The sequence below is a fragment of the Mercenaria mercenaria genome, chromosome 9, assembly GCF_021730395.1.
Source record: "Mercenaria mercenaria strain notata chromosome 9, MADL_Memer_1, whole genome shotgun sequence".
Lineage (NCBI taxonomy): Eukaryota > Metazoa > Mollusca > Bivalvia > Venerida > Veneridae > Mercenaria > Mercenaria mercenaria.
In genome coordinates this window covers 18,667,094-18,694,536 of record NC_069369.1, presented here as the reverse complement: position 1 = coordinate 18,694,536, position 27,443 = coordinate 18,667,094, and the positions used below count along the sequence as shown (strand labels likewise).

Sequence of the window (27,443 nt, the reverse complement as noted above, 5' to 3'; positions counted from 1 at the left end):
ATGGTCAAGCACTCAAAGTACGACCAAGATAATGTTAATAAGGAAGAACACAAGTTACATCATAATATACATGTCTACAATTCTATAAATGCGACAAGAAAGCACAGAGCAGATCTAATCACAGAAGTTACGGAGCTGAGCAACAAAGTCCTTTTATTGGTGTTAGCTAGTTTTGAATTAGGTAAGTGTTTATAGGTTTTAATAATATCTTATACCTCTTAACTTAGTATAACTGTTGCATGGTCTTTAGTTCACCATGTATATATACTTCTCTATCAGTTTTACAGTAAGTGTTTCAAGTTTAGCTATATAAGACAAACGTCTCATCGAGTTTACGAAGTGTTTCAAGTTTAGCTATATAAGACCAACGTCTCATCGAGTTTACGAAATATGTAATATCTGTTACTATTGTTGTCTTCACGTGGCGTACTTTTCAGTATATAGTGAGTTTTTCTCAAGGTTAATTTGCCAGGATGTGTATTCAAAATAAATATACTGAACAGCAAAAGAAACTATCCGGTTTTATAACAGGGGTACTTTTTATTTAGAAACTTTAGTTTTAATTCACTTGTGTTTTTCATGTCACATTACACTTGAAGAATTTCGCGTGTAAAATTTAAAAATAAATCAATCAACCGTGAAGTCAATAGTCACAAAATAGCCGTTTTGCACGAAATTCGCGTGCGCCTGTAATTAACAATTTTCGTTGTGAAATTTTGTTGTCATTGGAAATACTGATAAGTGGCTAACTCGAAAAACAGCATAAAGTTTAAAAAATATTGTTGGTTGCACCACACGACTGAATCAAATTTAGCGCGAGCGCCCAATTGGGATGTTACAATGCAACTGACACGCAGAAGATATAGACTTTCAAAGGGCTATTGTGGGCGTACTGACTTCACGGTTGATTGATTTTTAAAAATTTATCACATGAAGATCTTCAACTGTAATTTTGAAATGAAGAAACAATTCAAATTTTAAAAATTATTTTTTTATTTCAAAATATACCAGTTAAACATCTGTGCCCAAATAAAATAATTATTGTCTAAGGTTGGTGTGTTGACACCGACAGTGGACTGGTAAAGATTCACTGATCTACGCAGATACTTTAGTTTGTTCTTCCGCAGGTGTGCCCATAACAGATTGAACTTTGCAAAACTCAACCAAATCCAATAGATATGAGGGACTTGTCAGTGGTTCAAGGTCACGACAACTCCTTATTCGAATCCACTACAAAAACGCACAAATACGATCTTTGCGAAATACATTGCATTTTATCTGTTTAAGTTGAAGGTCAGTGTACAGACGGGTTTATCAAACATGGTGATTCGTGCTATCACTTTAGTCATGATACAGAAACATGGTTAGATGCTGAGGTAAGATTTTACACTTTGATAGGCTCTGTTAGCAAGGACATTCTTTTACAGTTGCTATTCTTATAATAAAAACAAATATTACTTTAAAAGCGTAAAAAGTTAAAGTATTGGATCCGCATTGGCAATCAGCAAATTACATATTTTCCATATGCGATTCCGGCAGTCTCCGGTTTCACGGAAAAGCCATGCACGCATTGAGCTTTACTCACGTCCATTGTCGAATTACCTAACGAGAATACATTTTTATTTGTGATTACGAGTCTACTACCTTACAACAATACGCCACTCCTGTATTTTCAGCTTTCATGTCAACAGCTTTATGGCGCCCATCTAGCTGAGATAGAAGATGCAACAGAAAACAATTTTCTTATTAATGAAGTAAATGTTCTCGGGTGTAAGTTCTTGTATTTAACTAGTATGCCATGTAGGTTATTAAAATATCGTTTATGTTTCATATTAATTCATAGATTAATAGTTTATAACTGTCAAAAATATTTTCAATAGAACTTATAACTCATCTACAGCAAAAATATGCGAAGTAAGTAAAATTAAGAGGTACATGTATCAACATTTAATCATATGTCAGTCATGTCCTTTAAAAATGCTGATACTGTCAATGATGATCTCAAACGATTAATATACATCAAGAATATTGAGGAGTGTCAGTAAGTGTGTTTATAATCTGGTATTTAGTCACTAATGTTCACAGTTTCCTTATACAGGTTACTGACCGTTCCAAGGCGGTGCTCATATTTTCAACTTGTATTTTTTCCGTTTCGTATTTTATTTTACGTAAATTGTCTTGTTTGTTGTTACCGTTTCTTTTCTTATCTCCCATTGTTCCCTTTCATTTACGTCTCGTCTCCTTTAAATATCACAGTGTAAGTCTCTCTGTACGCCCAAACGGATGTCGCCAAAAACTACGTGTTCACTTTCGTTTTTCAAATTTTTTGAAGCTGTCGGTAGTAAGTATTTTTATGTTTTTCTCTAGCTATTTGAAATAAATATTCTTGTTGTATATATTTTTCAGTGTATGATAACTATCTCTGCAACACACAGTCGTTGAACAGACATTAACCCTTGAAATTAAAAACGTATTTTCACAAAAACACAATCAAAGCAAAAGACGAAGCATTCAGGCTAAAAAATGTCCATTATTTTGGAATTGCGAAGGAAATTCATGTTCTAATCGCTTCTGAATGTTTCATTATTTAGTCATGCACATGAGTTTATACGTACAAATATGCATTTACAATCTTGAATAGTTGAAAAACAACTTCGTGACAAGAAATAGAATCTATATGCGCGTTTCCGCTAACATACGAGAAAAAAATATATTTATTCCGCTCAGTTTGACGGGACACTTTGTTTTTCATTTTTTGTATTTTTTAGCTCCACTATTCAAAGAATAGGGATGCTATTCTACTCGCCCCGGCTTCGGCGTTGGCTTTCCTGGTTAATGTTTTTCGGCAAACTTTTGTTTTTATGTCACATCTTTTTTATTATTGCTTATATCCTACTGTAACTTCACATAAACATTGTGCAGCATACAAACAAAGTTTATGCAAGGGTTGTGTCCATTATACCAAAGGTAAAGATCACCCAAGTTGATATACTTAGGTTATTTTCAGGTTAAAGTTTTTCGGTTACCTTTGTTTTTTTCTCATATCTTTTTTATTATTGCTTATTTCATACTTTAGCTTCACATTAACATTGTGCAGCATACAAACAAAGTTTATGCAGGGTCTGTACCAATTATACCCAAGGTCAAGGTCATCAAGGTGTTATACTTAGGTTATTTTCAGGTTAAAGGTTTTGGGCAAGCTTCGTTTTCAGAAACTCGTACATCTTTTTCATCAACATCTGCATGTGTGGAAACAATTTCAATAAACCTGATTTGTTTTAGTTTTGCTTTGTTTTGACAGAATTATGCCTGGCGGATTGAAGATAAAAAATGGCGTCAGGAATGCTTTTTACTATTCGCTGTGTCAGACTTTTTATTTCCTCATCATATTGGTCGCTGTTGTAATCAACAACCAAACAGTCATTTGTCTGTGTACCAACAGATGCCTGCCTCAAACATGTGCGTGTGTTCAAAATATGAACTCAGATCTGCTTCTTCCTCATCGGTGTTGTCGATTACTGAAGACGCCTGTGTGTTGTCTGCTTTCCCTGGAGTTGAAGATAGTCTGAACACTTTCTTTATGGATGATGTAAAATGTCTACATCTTCAAAAACTTTCCAAGCCCCTGATTCTTGAATGGAGGTTATCACTTTGTTTTGAGAAGAAATTTCTGCTGGAATAATTTGTTGTTTTTTTTTTTGTTTTTTTTTTGTGGACAGGGAATTTTTTTTTTTTTATTTAAATAGACTTTTTCTGTTTTACTTTTGTGTTTTGTTGAGGTGCGATCTATAACTTCAGGATAAGTGGAATCTAAACTGCAGTATTAACATCTAAACTGGTCCATGACTGTTCTGAAAATGAAAGAAATTATAACTATTTGTTTTAACTGTTGGTTATCATAAAACAAAGTCAGAACATTGAAATATAAGAATGAAAAGGAAGTTTTGGATAGGCGTACATTTTTTCGACTAAGCATACAGTTCGGATTTTAAAAATTGCAGTTAGTTGGCCAGTAATATATCGAATAGTGGGACAGTGTAATAGGCATCCAAGCCATCCGCGACAGCAAAATTTTTTTAGTTTTGATTTTTGAACGCCTAGTTTTGGCGACTTCCGTTTGAGCGAACAGAGAGTCTGTACACTGTGACTATGAGTGACTGCTCGCCAATTTTTTGGCGACGGGCCGTCCCTGTGTTGTGTCCCACTCTGTTGTTTTTCCTGCTTGTCTGTATGTTTGCTTTGCATGCGTTCGTTCGTGCGTGTGTGTGTGTGTGTGTTTGCACGTCCGTGTTTGCGCTGCTGTGGTTTGCGATGTATGGAGACTGGATTTTTTGGAGCGTGGCTTTCCCTGTTGAAAATTCATCCTTGCTTTTTTCAACTGCCCCCAACACCCCCAATCCTTTCTTTACCCCTTACCCACTTTTGTATTTTACATATAACTAAAATGGAAATTTCAAGCAACACGTCTTCTATACTTTTTCATTACAGTTTCATTTTGTTACGGGCCTACTTTGCGATGCATGTCTCTCTGGCTGTGTTTTCTATGTTCTTTGCTTCTGTGAAATCGACCCTAATATTAAATTTTTCAGTCCTTGCCCTGGTATGGACTGGGCGTTTTGTTTTCACATATAGACTACTTCACATTTTGTCTTTTCAAATATATTCGATTATTTAAAGATATAAATAAATGTTTTAATTCTTTATTATAATTAGTTAGTTTTTGGGTTGGTGGGAATGACCTACAAGTAGAGGGGGAATGGAAGTGGTTCTCGTCAAAAACTGCCGTTAAATACAGCACATGGCACCCTGGAAATCCGAGCAATAATGGTGGCGATGAGAATTGTATGGAAATACTCGATGGGGATGGAAAAGGGCCACAAAAACCTTTATGGAATGACAAGCAGTGTCATGCATATCAAAGATACATTTGTGAAAAGTCAACGTAAGTTTATTTACAAGATTTTCATCGTAGCTCATCTACTTATAATTTTAGAGTTTTAGAGCATCGGCAGTAGTTTATATAGTACAAAATCTAAAACTATTATGCTCTCAGAGAGTTGAACTCAAAGAAAATGTTACTCTGCAATGTTGTGAATAAAATACGGTTAATGTATTGTTTATCAAATAATCAAAGCCTTCACGTAGTTTATCGCCTAAAATTGACGGTTTCTAGTTCAGATATGCAGGAACTTAGTCTCGAGCGAACTTGATAAACGCGGTGATTAGGCTCTAAATGCATGCGTCCCGTTATAGTCAAGTGAATCGTAACATGTTTTTGTCAAAATAGTATATTGCTAAATTTTACCGCGCATTTCTATGTAATAACATGATCTTGAAATACGTTATTATTATATAATACTATGAGCAGGCCCGGATCCAGGGTCGGGCCGAGGGGGCCCGTGCCCCCCAGTTGGCTGAGAAGTGACCTTTACTCATCAAAGATGCGCCCTACTACTTTGGCAAAGGAATATTTTTTCTCTAAATTTAGACCCAGGAATGCACCAGAGTCCACCATTTCATACCTGTATTTCAAAATTTTCCAGCTGGAGCGCCCCCTGAAACCCCAATCAAGAGGGGAGTAACGTACTTCTCCAATACCTCAACATTTAGACCTAAAATGCACCAGAGGCCGCCATTTATGCCTGTATTTCAAAATTTCCAGGGGGAGAGCCCCCTCACCCCCCTCCTAATATTAGGGTAGTACCAATAAATGCACCTTAGGATACCATTTCATACATGTATTAAAAAAATCCAGGGGAAGACCCCCCATCCCCTGATCCCCTAGCTAACATGGGCAAAAGGCACCCCCACGTCCAATTCCCTGCTATGCGCCTCGGCGGTGACGTCTTCGTTCAAGACTGGTGCCCTCCCCTCCACCCACCCCCAGTCAAAAATTTCTGGATCCGGCCCTGATGAGTCTATGCTGAAAGAAGGTTACTCAGTCATTTGAAAAATAATCTTGTCGTTGTTTTATTTTTTTATTACAGTACCGAAAGCGAAATTGTTGGATAGTTTAATATTTGATTCATCTTTACTGAGAAGGTTATGTTCAACTTTGAAATTTGTATTACCTATAGACTTAATATGCATGAATAAAAATACCATAAAAAGTGCTGTGGCTGTAATATAATTTGTCTCCTCGACCTACACACCAACAAAATCCCGTGTTGAGCGTAAAGGCTTTGATGTTGTCCAGTATAGACCAATTCACATTTCATGTTGTTTCCTCTACCACTTCAAATGTACTCACTCAGTCAAAATTACATGTTCAGATAATTGACATTTCTAAAAGACGACATTGTCAAGTTTGCACAACAACAATTACCTCTAGAGAACTGCGCTTAATTCACAACACCAATAACCAACGTTAAAATTCCGTTTCTACAAATATTACATTTTTTTTCAACAGCTTTTACAAAGGACCATTCTATTCGGTACGAATCAATGAATTGATCTAAAAACAATTGAATCCAAGAACATGCATGTCTATATTGATTTGTTAAATACATTTATAGTAACTCGGATTTTAAACAGCATTGGTGTTTCAATAGGAAAAGCTAACCTGTCATAAAACGAATAGTTTACGTGTTTTCACATTGATAAAATGCTCAACAGAGCCTCGCATTTTAATATTTCATTCAACTCAAATCAAGTATGCAAAGAGATTCGTATAATATCCACTATCTACCACATCCCTTTAAGCAAAGCACTCTATCACCAGCAGCCATTCTTTCCACGCATCATTCGGGACTGGAACAACCTGCCTGCGGAAATAATACCGGTCCGTTGAAATCTTTAAGGCTCTTATTCGATTTTATCTTTCACCGTACATACAATCGCTTTTTAAAACATTTTCTCTGTCTCTTATGTGCACCCTGACAGCAGTCTACGGTTAGATAAAGTTGGTCAGTTTATGGAAGAAGAAGAAGAACCAGCCAACCAATTAAATATTTTGATATTTGACTTTTTAATTTTGTCTTTTGACAGTTCCTGTGGTACGCAGGCCCCATAGCCTCAGATCCCCTTCCTAAATTCCAGTTTGTTTAGTTCTGCCCATTGTTTTGTCGTTTGGGGCAAACCCGTTATTTTATCTGGGGACCAAACGCCGCTCTTCATGGAATTACACGCCTGAACACGTGTATCATTGAAGGTTCAATGTTCACCGTCGTTTGAATACATCTGCGGATGTCTCTAAATTGCTTTTTGTACTTTTAGCATGTGTAAATGTTGAGTTCTGCTCAACCCGGGGCTAGAGGGCGTGGACGGTAGCATGCATTTCCACTACCTTCCATGAACAGGCTCAATCAAACCGAGCCTACAACATTTTCGTTTTTGTCGTGTTGAGCGACCTGAGAAGTTTCCACTTTTCTCTATTCCTAATGATTAAATGCAAACTTGGTAGAGGTATTCTCACAGAACTTTGAATTTCTTTTTGAATGTTCAGTACTTAAGTATTTGATAATCACATATATTGTGGGAAAACATCGTTAGCATATCCTGTGACGAGCCGCACATTTTACTTCTTTTTGGTTTTAGACAGGATAGTTTGACGAATTAAAGCACAGTTACAGACGGGAAAAATAAATATTTGAGATTTATCCAAGCTTATCATTGTCTTTAATTTCTAATATAACAACTCTTGTTATAGTCACTTAAGATAAAAAAGATGGGGTATTGCACAACGAAGATCCAACTTCAGAAAGCTTTCTGTGTTCTTGCATGTTCTTAGTTTAAACTTCCGGTATATAGGACATTGAGTTGATGAAGACCTCAGGAAGAACCCCCTTGACTGCGCTTTTGATTGAAGGTTATTCAAGATATAAGAAACTAACGGCAGCTATAGTTAAAAGTGTTTAAGCAAAATATTATAGAAGAGTGTAAACCTAAAACGCCCAACAACGACTATTTAATGAAAGTGACAATAACTGCATGATTTATGTAAGCTCATTACACAATACTTGAATGCAGACATTGAAAACCTCCGTGCATACGTTGAAAATACAATGATCAATCATGAGCATTACCCCAAAACTGCCCAATTCTACTATTCAGTTATATAATAAAACAATTGACCAATGAACTGAAGCCAACATAAAAGCAGTGATCAAAAAAATGAAAGAAAATTAAATAGGCCCTTTTCTGATCTGGCACAAAATACGGCCTATATTTAAAAGTCTTTGTTATCGATATAGAACATTATCACTTTTGCATGGCTTACACGATAGTGTATCATTGATGGTTCCATGTGAACCGCCGAATGAACACATCTGTGGATGTCTCTAAATTGTTTGTTTGTACTTTTAGCATGTGTAAATGTTGAGTTCTGCTCAACCCGGGCTAGAGGGCGTGGACGATAGCATGCATTTCCACTACCGTCCATGAACAGGCTCAATCAAACCTAGCCTGCCAAATTTTCGTTTTTGTCGTGTTGAGCGACCTGTGGAGTTTCCACTTTTTCTATTTTAAACTGAACAGTTATTTTATAAATCGTCCCTAGGACCTGTCACAAAGTTTAGCTTCATCAAAATTAAAATGCAATAACTACGGAAGCCCTGGAGGGACATTTATTACTTATTACCTATAATTTACAACTTATAACTTATTAATTAATATTCATAACTTATAATTTATAAGTTATGGTTATTGCTCGTTATGGCGGGAGATCATTATGTTTGAGTACACTGAGGGCTTAGACTATCGGCGTGTACATCGTTTCTATTCATCGAAAGGCGGTGTTTTCTGAGGTTTAACATTCACAGGAACGAAAAAGGTATAAATGCACATGTGCAACCGAAAATACTGAATATTTTTATTAGTGTTTATAGAAAAGTAGTATTTGGTGCTATATGTAACCCACACCCAAAGTGATCTGAGACCAAGTTTGACCCAACCCAATGGTCTCGCGGTGACCCCTATGCAATCTTTCTACTTTACGAGCCTCTCATGAAACTACGAGTAAAATGACTTAAAGAAGTGTATTGTATATTCGAAACGCATATGATTTTTTTCTGTATGTCGCAATGTTTAAATAAGACTAAAAGCCAGTTTTAAAATGGCAGACAAAGCAACTTCGTAACTTAAATACGGTAAGACTAGATTGCGTTCGGTTTATCCGGGTTATTGACATGCGGGATGATACTATACTTCTACTAAAATTTGTTCTTGAACTGCTCCTGAATTGTCTGTGTTGTGGTTGTTTCGCTCATATTTTCCAACGTAACTGTCAAGGGTTTATGATACTGCCATAATATGAAGACCCAATAATATTTATATTATATGTGTTTTTATCATTTGGACCGTTTCCTTCAATTTGTTTGGCGAACAGAATTTTTTTACAACTGTGAAAAACAAATTTATTCAGATAACTTTTGTGCTGCTCCGGATGTTAGACTACTTTTTTCACTTTTTATTTATACTTAAAAATGATTGACTTGAAAACAATGACTATAAAAAGAAACAAAAGCAATAAATACCATATTTTTTGTTTGTTTTACACACTTGTAAAACCCGAAACCTCGTAAACATATCTACGATAACAGCCTTATCGTATATGTGTACTTCTGTTTTGGATTTTACAAGTGTGTAAAACCAAAAAAATATGACATTCATTCCTTTAGTAAATATCATTGTGCTATCAGATCTCGGCAACACTATATCAGGTAGAAAGGTAAGGGATTGCCTGTGGTGACTAATGAAGATAGGGGCGATCTTTTCCCTAACGTCATTGTAATTTTGCCCACTTTTCCCATGAGACTATACCACGTAATTCCTGCGAAAATTGATATTCAGGCTTAAGACTGTAAAAACAATACCAAGAGCAATACGAAGTATACAATCGTGTTGATAATAGACCCCATATACTCCTACATGTATGTGCCGGCAAAGTGGTACTCATATCGCATACAATGTGTCTATTGCCAGATGCTTTACTGTGAAAAAAAGCAACTCAGAATAATATTCAGGCAATATTTCAAGTTTTCGACACCCGTGAAAATCAGAAAGGCCTAGTGCAGGTGGTCTATTAAGGTTGTTTCCAGCTAGGTTAGATGAAAATAAATTTATTGCATTACGAGGGACATGCAAAACGTTTGGCACTTGATTTGTTTTCAAAAAATATAACGAGCTTTGTGACTGGGTGCATTAGAGGAGGCATTCAGGGACATGTTCTGAAACTGGTCCAGATTATTCTTGAAATGAAACCACAGTGGCTGGTTGTATAGGGTGTAGTCATACCAACTGAACAAAAACATAGAAAAAATATTAATTGAAATATGTAGAGAACTTACCGTAATTACCATAACTTTTTGACACCTTTGCATTCAGAATTCCCTAAATTTTGGTAAACACAGTATTTGCTTTAAGTTTTTGTGACCATCGAATAATGTTTTAATTACAAATATTGTTTCATTTTCGAATGAATCGTAATTGATCTATCTGGAAAACTTTTTATATTATAAAGCAAAATAGAAACAGAAGGTTTTAAATTGCGTGATTTTGCTGATTTCTGCATTATTACTATGACCCTAAAATATATTGGGACAAGAAAAATAATTAGTTATTTTTCCTGTCCCAAAACTGATGGTAATTACAGTAAAGCTTTCAATAAAGTAGTTCCCGACTAGGCTTTGGTCAATCCGTTTCAAGACCAAGGAAAGACCAACAATAAAATGGACCAGACAGACAAAGTTCGGTTCGACATTTCAAAGGCATTCCATAAAGAACGGCCCGATTGAAGTTCCCTCAATTTGTTTACTTTTGATCATATATTAGTTGAAAACATACAGTGTAAATAATGATTAAATACATTACTCAAGCCAAGACGCAAGACAAGACACAAAGCTGGAAAAGACACAATGACAAAATAAAAGACACAGTACAAGACAGAAGCCAAACATAAGAACCAAACACAAGATGCAAAACAAGGCACCAGACAAGACAAGATTAGACACAAAAAAGACATTAGGCATGAAAAGACAAAAAATGAGACACAAGACAAGACAGAAGACGAGACATGCATTGTAAGTTATATGTACATGTAATAGGTTCCATGTAACAAATGATAAGGAATAAGTTATAACTAATAAGTTATAAATAATAAGTTATAACTAATAAGTTATAACTAATAAGTTATAAATAATAAATTATAAATAATAAATTATAAATAATAAATAAAAGGTAATAGATAATAGATAATAAGTTATAAATAATAATAGAGTTAAGCTACCTAGATGTAGTCATAACAACTGAACGAAAACCTAATAGAAAATGCATATGAATACATGGCCGCACTGCTGAACGAAAGGGATAAATGCATAGACTATCTGTCGTTTATGTGTAAGTGTCTAAAACTATTATTTTAAATTGCAGATACATGTACAAGTAATTGGAAAAATGGTTAGGAGTGCTGTGATTGTACATTTTTCGACAGTTATGATGAGGACCATAGGTAATGTAGGAGCTGTCGTGCCTCCATATTTGCCGCCAGCAAGTCGAAATACGCAGTCTACACTTACACTGGTGAAAGAATACTTTTACGCTGGTTTTAGATACTTTGAAATTTTTCTTCTACTGTTATGTCAACACAATATTAAAATAAGTATTCGACAATTAAAACGAATATTGAAAGCGAATAATTTGCGTCGCCGTGGGGATGTGAATAAGCGGCTAGAAGAAGTAAAAGACTTGATAGAAAAGGAACTCCAACTCAGTGGAAATTGTGTTGGTTATAGAAGTATGTGGCGTCGATTAATGTACGATTATAAATTGAAAGTGAAGAGAAGTGATGTTATGAGGTTGATGAAAGAAACAGATCCTGAGGGAGTAAGCTTGAGAAGGGCTCACAGGCTAAACAGAAGAAGATAATGTGCACAAAGTCCAAATTATATCTGGCACGTCGACGAATACGACAAACTTAAACAAATTGGTTTATGCATTCATGCAGCAATAGATGGGTATAGTCGCAGAATAATGTGGTTAGAGGTTGGAGCAAGTAACAACGACCCGAAATGCATTGCAAATTATTATCTGGAAATAGTAAAGAGTTTGACGCCTGCTCCACGGATTATCAGAGCTGACTGCGGCACTGAAAACACGTACCTCAGTTACATACAGCCTTTACTTCGACTGAGTCACAATGACACCATGGCGGGAATCAAGAGCTTTATGTTCGGGAGAAGTACTTCCAATCAACGAATTGAAGCCTGGTGGAGCTACCTTAGACGCCAAGGTATACACTGGTGGATAAATAAACTAAAAGATTTCAGAGATTCTGGCAGATTTAACGCACTCAATCCGATTCACATAAAATGCGTCAGATTTTGTCTTATGGATGTGCTGCAAGCAGAACTTGACCGGATAGCACAGCACTGGAATTTGCACAATATTCGGCCTCAGTAAAGTGTAAACGAGCTTCCATTAGGTAAACCTGAAATCTTGTTTAACGTTCCCGAATTGTTTGGTGGATATGAAATGGGTAAAAACGTTGATGTCGTTAATTTAATTCTTTGTCAAGAAATGTATGCTTCGCCAAAACAAAAAGGTTGTGCAGAGTTTCGTGAACTGGCATATATCCTTAAACCAGAGCTTAAGGCTCCGTGCAACGCAGATGATGGTTTCAAGTTATATGAAGAACTGATCAGTCTGTTCGAACAAGAAATATGATGGGGTAAAACTAATAGACTATGTTCATCAAATGAAACCTATTCACGATAACCATAGTGTTTTGGGACGTAGTTACCACTATAAATATGATATTGTGTATGTGTAATATTATCTGAAAAATGTCATAAAATGGTTAGATCTTAAACATTCTTAGTCTTACATGCAGACACGTTAAGTTTCTTGTATTACTTTAACTGCAGAATAGGACCTCAAAGTCACGGTGGTCATTTTCAGTCTTTATATGCATGCCATTTTTAAAAATTGTATATCAATTTCTTTGCACCAATTTAGAGAAACTTCCTGAGTAATATAATTCTGGAAATGTTTTCTTTCTTTGGAAACTGTTGATACTGAGCACTTTCTAAAAAATCGGCAGGCATCCTTCTTGAAGAATAAAAATAAATACTAGTAACTGTAAGTGTGGAGTTGCTAACACCGAAAGCAGAAAACAAAACTGCCACTGAACAAACTACAAAATTTCAACTACAGAGTTATTTGTCCCTTCCTCTATATTCTCAACCCCCTCATTCAAATCCCCACAAATTTTCTATAATTTTTCATCTACCTGGTGCTATGTTTTTCTTTGTAATAATGAAATCTGACTTTTGACCTTTGACCTCTAAATGGGACCTTGACCTTGGAAGTAGGGCGCGCATGGCGCATTGCCAAGTTATTTCAGATCCCTTTTTTTAAAAAATGGTCATATTCTATTATATATATATTTTTTATTACAAACATGACCATATTTTTCTACTTTTAGTTACCAAATGGCATTAAAAGGATCTATTTGTCACCAAAATAAAAAACAAAGAAAAAGAAAAACATGAGCTCGTAGAACACGAAATGCCCCGCTTATTGCATTCAGTTATTGCACAAGAAATAAAAATCATTTGCTCACTGTAAACAAAAGTTATATTGTTCTGGTTCAATGTGACCTTGACCTTTGACCTATTGACTTCAAAATCAACAGGATCATCTGCTGGTCAAGATCAACCTGCCTATTAAGTTTCAGGATCCTAGGCCCTAGTGTTCTCTAGTTATTGTCCGAAAAGGGTTTAAACGGTTCAGGACCAATGTGACCTTGCTCTTTGGCATTATGACCTCAAAATCTAAAGGGTCATCTACTGGTCATGACAAATCTCCCTATCAAGTTTCGTGATCCTAAGCCTGTGTTATCAAGTAATCGTCTGGAAACGGTTTAACTGTTTCGGGTCACTGTACCCTTGACCTATGGCCTACTGACCTCAACATCAAAAGGGGTCATCTGTTGGTCATGATTCATTGCCCAAGCGTTCATGAGTTCTTGTCCGGAAACCGTTCAACTGTTTCTAGCCAATGTGACCTTTACCTTTGACTTAATGACCTCAAAGTCAATAGGGATCATCTGCTGCTCATGACCAATCTCCCTACCAATTCTCCTGATCCTAGGTCCAAGCGTTCTTAAAATATCGTCCGGAAATTGTTTTACTGTTCCTGGTCACTACGACCTTGACCTTTGACCTACTGATCTCAAAATCAATAGGGGTCATCTGCTGGTGATGACCAACATCCTTATTAACTTTCATGATCTTAGGTCCAAGCGTTCTTGGAGTTATCATCCAGAAACGGATTGGTCTACATACCGACCTACAGACCGACATCTGCAAAACAATATACCCCTCTTTCTTCGAAGACAGGGGGGGGGGGGGGGGGGGGGGGGAGTTAAAACTGGATCGCAGTGAGATTTGAACCGACTTGAACCGACACCTTTCCATTCCATAGCACAAAAATCTATTTTTTATTCAAATATGACCCCATTTTTCTATTTTTAGCTACACTGACCTTGACCCTGATCCGAGTGATCTCAAATACATTCCCAACCTTTCGTGTTGAATAAAAGCTATCTACACACCAAGCATACTGACAACAAGTGTACTCAAACTAAAGATATTGAGTGGGAACCAATATTCTATTTTTAGCAACAGTGACCCCAAATATCACCCAAAGCTAATTCTTCAGATATACTGGCTGTACACAAAATTTGGTGACAGTATGTTAGTTCAAACTAATTCTATAAAGCGGAAATCACCTTTTTAATAATCATACAGAGAAAAAAATCTACTTTAAGAGAAAAAAAAATCTATTTTAGTAACTTTGACCTTGACCTTGATCACAACAAAAACAAAAAATAGATATAGACCACTGCGCCACCATGGAATTTTCTAAGTGTAAAGATAAGTTATCCTGACCTTGACTAAAGCCCCATATACAATCCCAACCTTTATTTTTCTACAGGCTACCTATAGGCCAAGTTTAATTTCAATACAGCAATGCAAACTAACGTTATTGTGTTGAACCCAATTTTTCTATTTTTAGAAAGAGTGACCTTGACCTTGATCCTTATGACCCCAAATGCAATTTCAACCTTCGTCTCCTTATCATCTATCTACAGGCCAAGTTTGGTGTCCATAGCATGTTCTAAACTAAAGTTATTGCGGGGAAACCACAGTTTGATGCCCGCCCGCCGACATACCTCAATCTAATAACTGGTTATCTACGTAAACCTGGATAACTAGATATACTAATGATACTAGTTGTGTGCAAGTTTGCTATAAAAACTCAGAAATGCCTTTGGACATTTCAGTGGAGGACAAGGCAAAATACTGCTTATTTTGGCCTCTATAAATGATCAAGAGATGATCAAGATGCATTAAGATTGAACCAAAATTAAGGCCTCTATGCTGTTTGTAAGCATTTCTTGTTTTTCCAAACATGACCCACTTTCAATTCTCACCTATATAGGGTCAAGATGAAACTTCTGGTCAAGTTACAAGAGAATGAATCAAAATATGGTTTCTAGACTATTAAAAACTTTTTCTATTATTTTACGTTTTTGAACCCATGTGACCCAGGTTTAAAGCTGACCTAGATATTATAAAGCTGAAAAACCTGACAAAGTTTCATGAATATTTGACGAAAACTGTGGTCATGGTTCTCCTGATTTGACCTTGTGATCTACTTATTGACCCCACGTGACCAAGACTGAAACTTTGTCTAGATATCAAGGTAAACATTCTGGCCAAGTTCCATCATGATGTGACTAAAACTGTGACCTCAGCTGTGTTCACAAGGTTTTTCTATGACTTGACCTAATTACCAAGTTTTGGGCCCCATATGATAAAGATTCAAATATGACCTAGATGTCACCAAGTTAAACATTTTGATAAAACTTCAGGAAGATTGGACAAAAACTGTGGCCTCTTTATAAGTTCACAAGATTTATCTATGATTTAACATAGTGACTTAATTTCTGACCCCACATGACCAATTTTTTAAAACTGACATAGATATCATAAAAGCAAACATTGTGATCAAGTTTCACGGAGACCAAATCTGTGGCCTCTACTGTGTTCACTACCTTTTTCTTTCATTTGATCCAGTAACCTGGTTTTAGACTCAATATGACCTTGATTCAATCTTGACACAAATATCATCAAGGTTAACATTTTGACCAAATTCCACGGAGGTTGGACAAAAACTGTGACTTCTATTATATTTACAAGATTTTTTACTACGATTAAATTTAGTAACCTAGTTTTTGACCCCACATGACCCAAATTAAAACTTTACATTGATATAACCAAGATGAACATTCTGACAGAATTTCATGAAGCTTTGGCCAAAACTATGGCCTCTTAAGTACACGTATTCGCAAGGTTTTTCTATGATATTACTTTGTGACCTAGTTTTTAAACCCACATGACCCAGATATGAACTTGACCTAGAGATCATCAAGGTGAACATTGTGATATTGAACCAAACATTTGAGCTCTTGAGTTCAGGAGGAAAAGTTGAGGGATGAACAGACAACGGGCAGCAGACAAAAGTTGATCACAAAAGCTCACTTTGTCACAAAATGGCAGGTGAGCTAAAAATTTGAAACATGGTAAGAATATGGTGTTCCATGTTCAAGGAACTCCCACTTCAAGCTCTGGCTGAGCCAAAACAAAATAAAGCAACTGACTGTTAAAACTTTTATTGAACTTTTATAACAAAACCACCAACCCTTTATGCATAAAAACTTCAACAATACCATATTCCAAATTTATTGTAAATATAAGATAATGCCCAACGAATCCCAAAATTTCAAAAAATAGCCCAAAATGCTAAATCCGCCACTATTTAAAATGTATATTTTTGTTCATATAGGTTGAAAAGATCTGAAAATCGGCAGTTGCACATCTCTTCTCAAATTCTGAGTTTTCCACACCTAAACAATGCCAAAACAAAACTAAAGCTATGACGGAAGGTGATGAATGTACCCCCGTCCCCTTCCCACTGACACAGTACATTGCAATTTGATGCGCACAGGATTGCATAATTACGTAGACTGTATGTATATAGTATAGAAACAAAAAAGGAAGTCCCATAACTCTGCAGAATTTTTTTCTGAAAGAACCTTACATGCACAACGCACAACCAGCATTGGTACTGATCACTTGTGTAAAGTTTCATTAAATTGTTTTCAAGGGTTCTGGAGATTAGACATACACAAAATTGCATATGCAGACTCAATTTACAATATGTCTGTAAATCTTCCGAAGGGAAGTATAGTACAAATCTGTGTTGAAATTTTACTCTTTATTTCGAATTTTCGGACACTTGTCCTTTTTCAAGAATATGGAAATATTTTTCTGACTAAGTAATATCCATGTAACATTTATATCACAGGAAATGAATAATGTTGACGTCCTGTCACTAAGACAACGTCACGTCATATCCTGTGTAAGACGTGACGTCGTTTCCCGCAAAAAGGGCAAGGTGCCAACATCATACATAACCAGAGAGCAAAACACAATACTAAGTGCAGCAAGATATACAAAATAATAATAATAATAAATAAATAAATAATAATAATAATAAAAATATATATATATATATATAATAAATAAAAACAGCAAGATAACTGTCCAATTCATTTTAAACCCCAAAAAGTTAAAATATACAGGATGTCTATACGCAGTCAGTTTGAAACACTAGAAATGCATGCATTGTCATTTAAGTGAAAGGACCCTCCATAGTTTTTAGAATTACACAAGTTAAGTTAAAGAATCCAAGGGTCACTACTGATGACTATTAACGACTTTACTGAATGCATTTTAAATATTAAGTTTTACGTTACATCCCTGGGGTGTCTTCGTGCCTAGCCTCTTTATCCATTCCTCTTCTACCATCTGTCTGTAAATGCGTCCTTCGTTAAACACCTTTTGAAGTACTGCAACCTTTACATCTTCTGCTGTATGACCCTCGAAATGCCTCATAATTGGTTTATCTGCTTGTTGACGGACATCTCTAAGATGTTCTTCTGTGCGTTCTTTCAGGGATCTTTCTGTCTCTCCTACATAAACTGTCATGTCACACCGTGAGCAGACCAGAGCATATATTAAGTTTCTGTCAGTACATTTTGGAACTGAGGCTGTATTGTAGCTGCTGTTTTTGTCAGTGGACCAGACTTCTCCCATGTGGAGAGACAAACATATTCTACATTTACATAGGTTAACTGACTGCTTTAAAGCCTTGTTTGTTTTCCCGTGCACTAGGATGTCACATATATTTTTGTCTCTTCTGTAGGCAATAATGGGTGGAGATTGGAACACTTCCATCATCTTCTCAGATCTATATAAAATGTTCATATGTTTCCTAACAATTGAGTGGATATTAGGGAGCTGCTTGGTATATGTTAATACTAGTGGTACACGTTTGTCTTTTCCTTTTTTAGTCTGCTTTTGTAATAGGTCTTCTCTGTCTAAAGTATCTACTTTTGTCAGTTGCCGTTCTACTTCTTTTCCACTATATCTCTCTCTGCGAAGTTGTTGTTTAAGTTCAGTTCTGTGTTTCTGGTAATCTTGCTCTTTTTCACAGATTCTCTTAAGCCTAAGACCTAAGCCATACGCCAACCTGATTTTGTATTTGGTGGGTGATTGGAGCTTTTGTGCAAATATAATTGTTTATCAGTGGGCTTCTTATACAGGCTGGTGTAAACTTTTCCATTCTCAAGTATTACCCATGTATCTAGAAATTCTATTTTAGCTGGGCTATATCTCAGTTCAACTTGAATATCTTTGTGTATACTATTTGCATGCCTCGCAAAATTTCTCAGACTTTCCTCTCCGCCAGTCCATAAACCAAATATAGTAAAGTAACAAACAAAACCCCAAAGTCCTACAACTCTGCAGAATATTCATCTAAAAGAACGTAACATGTACCATGCACAACTTGGGTTGGTACTGATCATTTATTTGAAGTTTCATCAAATTGTGTGCAATGGTTCGGGAGATTAGGCGCCCACAAGATTGCATATGCAGACTGTATGTATGTATTAAATTAACAAAAATAAAAGTCCAGTGACTGTGCATTTTTTTTTTGTCTAAAAGAACCTAACATGCACCATGCACGACAAAATTACTACTTTTCACTTTTATTAAGTTTCGTTAAATTATGTGCATAAGTTTCGTTAAATTGTGTGCAAGCGTTCAGGAGATTAGACTTGCACAAGCTTGCATATGCAGACTCTTATATATTATACTACAGTAACAAAAAAAATAAAGTCACGTAACTCTGAATGCACCATGCACAACTACTGTTGTTACTGATTACTTGTTTGAAGTTTCTTTAGGGATGAGGAGAGTTGGTGCACACAAGATTGTGTCTACGGGCAGACAGACAGACAACCTGAAACCAGTATATCTCTTTCAACTTGGTTGTTCAGGGGGTACAATAAAGCAACTGTCAAAACTGTAAAGAACTTTTAAAACAAAAGCACAAAACCTTTATGCATAAAAGCTTAAACCTCATATTTTAAAACAAATGTTAAGCATAAATCATAAGAGAATGCCAGACGAACCCCAAATTTCAAACAAGAGGGTCATGATGACCCTGAATCGCTCTCCTGAGTAATATGAGCCACATGTTTAAAATGGTACACTGATACTAAAATATTAAGAATAAGTCACATTTATGCTCACTGAAAGTCAGTTTTAAGATCGATGTGCAAATCTGTATATGTCATCCAAATTTCAACGCTGTATTTAAACAAAAGCAAGGAAAAAGCTAGGGCAGTAGGTCAAGGTCACGGCCAAGTAACCCCTAATCGCTTGTTGTCATCAGGTAATTATAATTAAACTGTCTAAGAAATATAATCTGATAATTTTTCAAGTATTTATTTCTATATAACCCATATAACAAGTGACCCCCAGGGCAGGCTTCGATCTTTTCACCCCAGGGGCATAATTCGAATATTTCCCGCCAGCTGTATACCGTAACTAATAAATTATAACTTATAAATTTTAAGTAATAACTTATAAGTTATAAATTATAGGTATTAAGTTATAAGTTGTAAATTATAGGTAATAAGTAATAAATGTCCCTCCAGGGCTTCCGTAAATAACCCCATTACTTTAGCAATCGAACTCTGTGATCACAAGAAGGATATTCGTTGTCGGATTTACCAGAGAAAATGCCATTTTATAGTAAATATGATGCTAGTAGTGCACTATATGTTGTAGTGTTAAAACTACTCTGAGACATTTAATCAGTATAGAAACGTGAGAATGTAGTACATAGCCTGAGAGATAACAAGACCTATTTCTATACTCTTGCCACTTTCACAATGGATAGGTCACTACCGAGTTTCATTTCCATTCTATTATTTACCTTTACAAATAACTTAGGTAAGTTCATATTACAAAACAATCATTCACATTTATTTATAAAACGAAGTTAGCAAACAATTGATCGGTTCTTTCTAGCTAAGATATAATGGCCGCAATATTGTAAACATTTGTTTAATTTTTATTATCTGAATCATTTTCTGATCATTATGTTTCAGTTTACACTGAAATGCTTGATTTTTCAAATATAAGGAATATTTGCATCATCTTTATGTAATAAAATCTATGAGAAGAGAAGATAATAATAGCAGACTCGGTTTGGCTGAATTTGTTCACCAGTGGGGAAGAAATTAGCAACACCACTCATTCCCCTGTTAACAGTATACTTAGTATGTATATACATTAAATAAACTCCATGATCCCAAAACTTCAGAAAAGACACGTAATCCTAAGTAAATGAATACTACTTAAATGACCACTTATTACTTATTTCAGTTGCTGCTCAGTGCCCGGATGGATTTGTGAACCACGGAAACTCGTGTTATCATTTTAGTCATGACACTGAAACTTGGCTTGATGCTCTAGTAAACATTTATTTTCTGTTATTTCTGATATACGATTAAACCTACGTTCCAAAGCAAAAACATAAATTCGTATATTTCTATTTTCATTAGTTTTTCCTACTTTTTCCTTCTTCGTTTGTTTAGATTTAAGATATCAAACCATAAAGATTTTTCCTTTCCCACAATCTAAACATGTATTTCAGGATGCATGTGAAAAGCTTTACAGTGCTTACCTTGCTGAAATAGAAGGACCAGATGAAAATAATTTCCTGACCAACGAGGTCAATCTTCTCAGATGTAAGTAGTTACCACACCCTTAATGTGAAATGATTTTAAATATATTATAAATGTCCAGTCATGGACGTGGTGTTTAAAATCAGTAAATAGAGGAGTTACTCGTCTGAACAAAATTCAAATGGGTAGCTAATTTGACTATTAGCGTCCAACTATATTGTTCTCGATATGTGACCTGAAACATTTGACTACAACTAGCGATATCCAGCATTTTATGGAGTTGTCTAACTTTTTTGGTGTTACAATTAGATTAAAACAAGGGGAGACATCTTGCCTCTTCATTTTATTCTTAAGTGACAATTATCAAATATTCGAACTTCAACACTGACAGAAAAAAAGGGTTTGAGCTTCTGTCAATGTGGAAGACGGTGACTAACTACTGGGCCTGGCTTTCAACTACTAGCACTCTGGGCCAACACTAAAGCAACAAGTAGGCTTCTTTTAAAAAAGAAACCTAGGAGAGGTCCAGTGTTGCTCCTTTTAAAGTTATATCAGAGACATAGATAACACTTGATATCTATGTCTCTGGTTATATGATAGGTTGTGCTATAGACGAAAACAGTTTCCCTGTTGCAGGTCATTGTGGTCAATTGAGATAAAACACGATTTTGCTATGCATTATTTCGATTCTAATATGCCCTTAATCTAAAACAGTGGATACAAACATTGATGTCATTGCACGTTAACGTGACGTCATTTCAGCGTAAGCGTGTTTTAACAGAAACAAGCATATTAGAATTTGGCATTTTGATGTATAGAGGTACGAATTAAATTGTGAACTACGTTACACATGAAATGCGTAGTCACCACCAGGCTTTTATATAAAGTCAACATGATTTCTTTATTTTTTTAATTTATAGCTGATTTTTGGATTGGTGCCAATGACATGCAGGTAGAAGGGGAGTGGAAATGGTTCACGTCAAAAACTGACGTAAAATACAGCGCATGGTCACCCGGAAACCCGAGTAACAGTTATGATGATGAGAATTGTATGGAATTCCATGATGGGGACGGGACAGGGCCGCTAAAACCCCTTTGGAATGATAAGACATGTCACGTGTTCCAAAGATACATTTGTGAGAAGGCAAAGTAAGTTGATAGGCCAGAGTATATGTAACAATCATATCAGCACTTGCTAGCCTTTACACGGAAAACTGTTACTTGCATGGAAAAGGGTTACAAAACCCCACGTGAACATCTAGACATACCACGTATAAATGTATACTAGTACATTTGCGACAAAGCTCAGTTTTGTTAGTAGTCCAGACATTTCATTTTGAAACACTCACAATTGATGAGTGCACATTTTTACCGTTAAAAATATAATTTTTGACGAGTCCAGTCTGCGTTCATGCGTCAGAGGTTTAGTCCGTCCGTCTGTCCGTCTATCCATTCGATTTTTTCCGGACAATAACTTTGAAAAACATTGATCATTTTCATATTTGGCAGATCTTGTTTGCCAGAATGAGACGTAGTGTCGCACGCAAAGTCTACGTTTCTATCTTAAAGGTCAAGTTAAAATCCTATTCTCTTAGAATTTTCCAATATTTTTTTCCATATTTTAAGTAGACGAACATTTTTGTGTATGTACATGTATATGAACATGTATTTTGATGAAATTCATTATATATATTTTACAAGGTAATAGGTGGATGTCTGTTCGACCACTATTATACCATTTACGGAGATAATAAACGGCCTCAGAAATTGTCTAGGTCATTCTAAGGGGGTCAAAAGTCATATTTGAACCTGTGCAGGCCTTACCTTGGACATGCATGGTATAATATCTGTTTTTGGTTTTGTAGAAATGTCTGTCAAAATGTAAAGGGAGTAGCGTGTGAGAAAGAAGTTCTTATCTGAAAGGTCAGGACACAATAACTTGCCGTAACTTTGACCCGGGTACTGCAATATTTTAGTGTCAGCAGATAGCGGTATCGACATTAACGCCTTTTGAGTATCAAAATAATAGTTACGTATGATGACGCTGTACTATTGTCTCTGTATAATTGGAATAATTATTAAAGATACTATATTGACATTTCATGTAATAGTAATACATCACGCTAATTTTGATATTAATAAATGTATTTCTTTTTCAATGGACTGTATTTAAGACAGTCTTCTGAAACACAATGCACTATGTCAGTATACTTTTCCACAAAAAATATGAAAACATAACATATTTCGAATGTTTCTGATATTTTCATAAGGCCAGAACTCCTCCCTTAGTGACAGTAATAAAGCACATTCAGTACAATTAAGGTAGCAGGGTACACTTCGAATTTTGGCCCCCGTCAATATTTGTAATAATTAGAACTTCGTGATTTTGGATCTCTGTAAATTAAGGTGAGAGATGATGATTGTTAATTCTTTAGAAAATTTATACAGCCGGTACATGTAAAATTCTGATGTAAGTTGTAAAACTGCTGCTAGCTTTGTATGAATCAAAGAGACACCTTTTCGCGGAAAAATTCAAATCACGGAAGGGTTCTGTGCTTGTTGGTTGGTACTCCGGAACATTTCCGCTATTTTGTGAAAAAAAAAGAGCTGGATGGGCCCCCATTCCGTTTATATCCTGAAGTTCAGTAAGGACTATTAAATTGAGAAATTCAATAAAATTGGGCATTGTTCTTGCAGCGGGATCACTGCAGGCTGTTCAAAAGGTGCAAAATTGATGATTTTGGCATGCTATTTTTAATGGATGGTGTAAAACTTTCGTTTTGATAACTTTCTTTATTCTTGTATGAGAATCCTGATCTTGCCATTAATTAAAAGCACAAAACATGCACGCAATTTATAAAATGGCCACCCTGATTCTGATCATAAGGGAAGTGCAGAATTGCGACTTGCTACATGTAAGACTGCCCTTGCCCAAAATTTTCGAATCTAAGTGTACCCTGCTACCTAATACACCATATAAACTTTCTTATTCCGCTCAATGCACTTGCAACTGTGGGTAAGCCCGATAGGCCTGTCGGGACTGAGATGGAATCGGACTCTAAATATTGCAAAAAGTCTCCCAGTCGGGTATATTTGACATTGTTGAAAAACAAGGGCGCTAACAAAACAAAAACAATATAATAACAAGCATTCGTGAAGAAAATGATCTATAACATGTAACCCATGGGTCGAGATTTTTTTATTCCATAACATGCCGTTTTTGTGGGAATGGGGAGACAGCAAAAAAAAAATCTCACGAATACGATATCAAATAAGTTGTAAAAAATGGAATATGGAGTAAGTTGCGAAAAAAAAAACAATAGGTAAGGGTAGATTTCTCGGAAGCAAAGAACACCACAACCACAGCCACAGGGCCACGCATTTGCAAAGTAGGCCCAAAACAAAAAGATGCTTCAAAACTCAAACAAGACTAGAATATTTTGATTTAATGCAAAATATAAGAGACGGGGATTTCCGGTATTTATATCGGTGCTGGAAAAATCCATATTACACCCCGGGGTGTAAGATGACTCTCGTGCTTTAAATGACGTATTACGAACTATATATATGTAGAAGATTTATGTAGTTATTTATATTTTATTTCGAAAAACGGAATAAAAGTCCAATACCTTGACAGTTCCTCTTTGTTCCTGATAGTAACGTTATTTTATCAAAAATTCATAACCTTACGCTGCAACTGATAAAACAAAACCGGAACTAAACATTGTTATTTGTCTTTGAAACGTCATGACGTCTTTCCTGTTTACGGACGTTGGTTTCCCGCGCTTTGTTTAAATACGCTGCTATAAGAAATAGTTCTAAAAAGAAAGCCGTTCGACTGACTTTATTTTTATTATTATATCCTGATATCGGTATGCAAGAAAAAGATTCTGTCACTGGTTATAGTTGCAGATGGGAATATCCGGCTCTCGGGTAACTGTTTAGGCGGTAACTCGGTAGGAACCTCGTTACCGCCTAAACAGTTACCCTCGAGGCCGGAAATTCCCATCTGCACCTACAACCAGTGAAAGAATCTTATAATATACTCATACACCGGCATATGAATGTACATATATTTTGATACGTCAATTCCATTGTTTATATATTTTTATTTTATGCTCTTCTGTGAAATACTGAAATTTATCAGTGAAATAAAATTGATATTTTCACTGTTTCAAACAGTGAAAATATCATTTTTATTTTTCACTGGTACGGAACTACATTTGAATTCGCAATGATATGAATTATAAATGATAAGAATTTCCTTGCAAAATATTTTTTTCAGTAAGGGTAAAGATGTATAGAAACAATAAAAGGATCATAAATATTTACATTTTATCATGGTGAAATGTAAAAGAAATCAGGAAACGTAATAGAATAATTTATAGTTTTTTCTACAAAGATATCCTGACGTCACGACATTATGACGTTATGATGCGATGCACGTGGCGTTGCGCGGACAAACTGAATATAATTTGGCTAAAAACATTAAAAATTAATAAAATAAATAGAAAATTTGTTTGTTTCAGTGTAAGATCGAAATATATTTCACTCGTGAACACCATAATTTACATTTTCACTCGTATCGTGGCTGTGCCACTCGTGAAAATATTGCATTATAGTGTTCACTCGGTGAAATATATTTCGATCTTACACTGAAACAAACAAATATCCTCTATTTATCACGTGTTTGACGTCGCGGGAGTGTAATAAAGCCATTAAATAAAAATGATTATACACTAGTGGTCAAATTGACTTGTTTATATAGTAAAAGAAAGTAGAATGTACGAGTTTTCGACAGGAAAATCTAACATGTGATAAAAAGAATATTACATTTGTGACTTTCCACATTGAATTTATTAAACTCGTTGCATAAAATTGATAAAATGCTCGGCAGAGCCTCGCATTTTATTATTTTATTCAACTCGTTTAATAAATTCAATATGAAAAGACACTCATGTAATATCCTCTATATATACATGTTGTTGAAATAGCTGTAATAATTCCCGTGAATGAGCAATCTTTGCTTACGTCTGGCCTAACATACTCCTAAATAATTAGGGTAAATACTGGACAGTTACTATGTCTGAACCAATCATTTACATTGTTTCAATCGTATAAACGAGCAAATTGACAGACTGAAGATGACAGTTGATGAAGTGTTGTGTATGTGCGGTTATTCCCTGATAGATACAAAACAATTTCAAAATTAGCGTTTTGTTTTGTTTTCAGCGTTTTTCTCGCATTGGCATCAGCGGAATTTTCAACTTTACTGCTCCCCCATCCCGCTCTCTCCGCTATACATCCATTTATTATAATACTGCATTAGACAATATGCACATCACTTCAACTTCACCGGCTCAGTCATATATATGTTGTCGTAGAAATAATTTTAACTTTCCCTTTTATTTTTTTTTTCAGGGAGGACAGCGAAATTGTCGGATGAGCTTGGAGATGATGAATGTTTTTTATCATGATTAAAATGCTTTTCATCATTAATATACTGCAGTATACTATTAATTTGTGTTTATGTTTGACGTAGGTGTTACTGATAATTACACTGGAGGGGTTGAAATGTCGTTAGGGTACGGGTACTCTTGATTTCACCAAACGGCCGAAGACACACTGTGTAGCCGTACTTTAAAACATTCTAAAGTATGAAAAGTGCAGATTTATATATAGCGAGAAACAGGTGTTTAAGCAGTTTTCAGCAAGCTTATATGGAAAAACTGTTACGCATCCTCACACATACGCGTATTAAAATTCAATCATTTCCGCAGGAAAACGATTAAATTAAGTTTAATTCTTTATATTCAATGTTTAGTTCTCCTTTCATTACAAATATGCGTGTTTTCCAAAGCTAAGATGTTTAATTACGTTGCTTAACATATGCGCATGCTTTCATTAAGTTGCAGAAATTGCACGTATTGCGCTATTCCATCATGCGGCCATAAGCTTTCACTGCTGCTAAACTGAATTGGCATTTATTTGTTTTTCATTACTAATCGACTGGTTTTTGACCAAATATAGGGAATCGATCCTACTGAATAATCGTCGCAAAGGGGCGAATATCTGAATCAATCCCTCTAAGGTAACATGTGATATACCGAATGAGATATACATGTATACGATCGAATAAAAATGTGTCCTTCCGGCAGATGCACAGAGCGTTCAGGTTTTTTGGAAAGAATACGCTTTTCCCTTGTGCCTAATAAGCGTCCACTTAACAAGAGTACGTAATCACACTGAAATTGCCGAGTGTGTCATCACGTGTCCACCATCATATTAAACCGTACGTTCGCGTGAATCTTGAATAATAACATAGAACCTCAAAAGA

The 27,443-nt window shown here is 35.6% G+C and overlaps 2 protein-coding genes across 2 annotated transcripts; both read left to right on the top strand.

Annotated features, from left to right (window-relative positions):
* On the top strand, nucleotides 1–6,133 carry LOC123547791 (perlucin-like). The gene is made up of 5 exons (XM_053550432.1): nucleotides 1–181; nucleotides 1,288–1,376; nucleotides 1,677–1,770; nucleotides 4,714–4,942; nucleotides 5,988–6,133. Exons 1-5 carry the CDS (start codon nucleotides 1–3, stop codon nucleotides 6,010–6,012), a joined length of 618 nt encoding a protein of 205 aa, XP_053406407.1. The 3' UTR covers nucleotides 6,013–6,133.
* Nucleotides 6,134–20,251: 14,118 nt separating this feature from the next.
* On the top strand, nucleotides 20,252–26,679 carry LOC123547790 (perlucin-like). The gene is made up of 5 exons (XM_045335047.2): nucleotides 20,252–20,369; nucleotides 20,805–20,893; nucleotides 21,076–21,169; nucleotides 22,027–22,255; nucleotides 26,528–26,679. Exons 1-5 carry the CDS (start codon nucleotides 20,309–20,311, stop codon nucleotides 26,550–26,552), a joined length of 498 nt encoding a protein of 165 aa, XP_045190982.2. The 5' UTR covers nucleotides 20,252–20,308; the 3' UTR covers nucleotides 26,553–26,679.
* The last annotated feature ends 764 nt before the right edge of the window (nucleotides 26,680–27,443 follow it).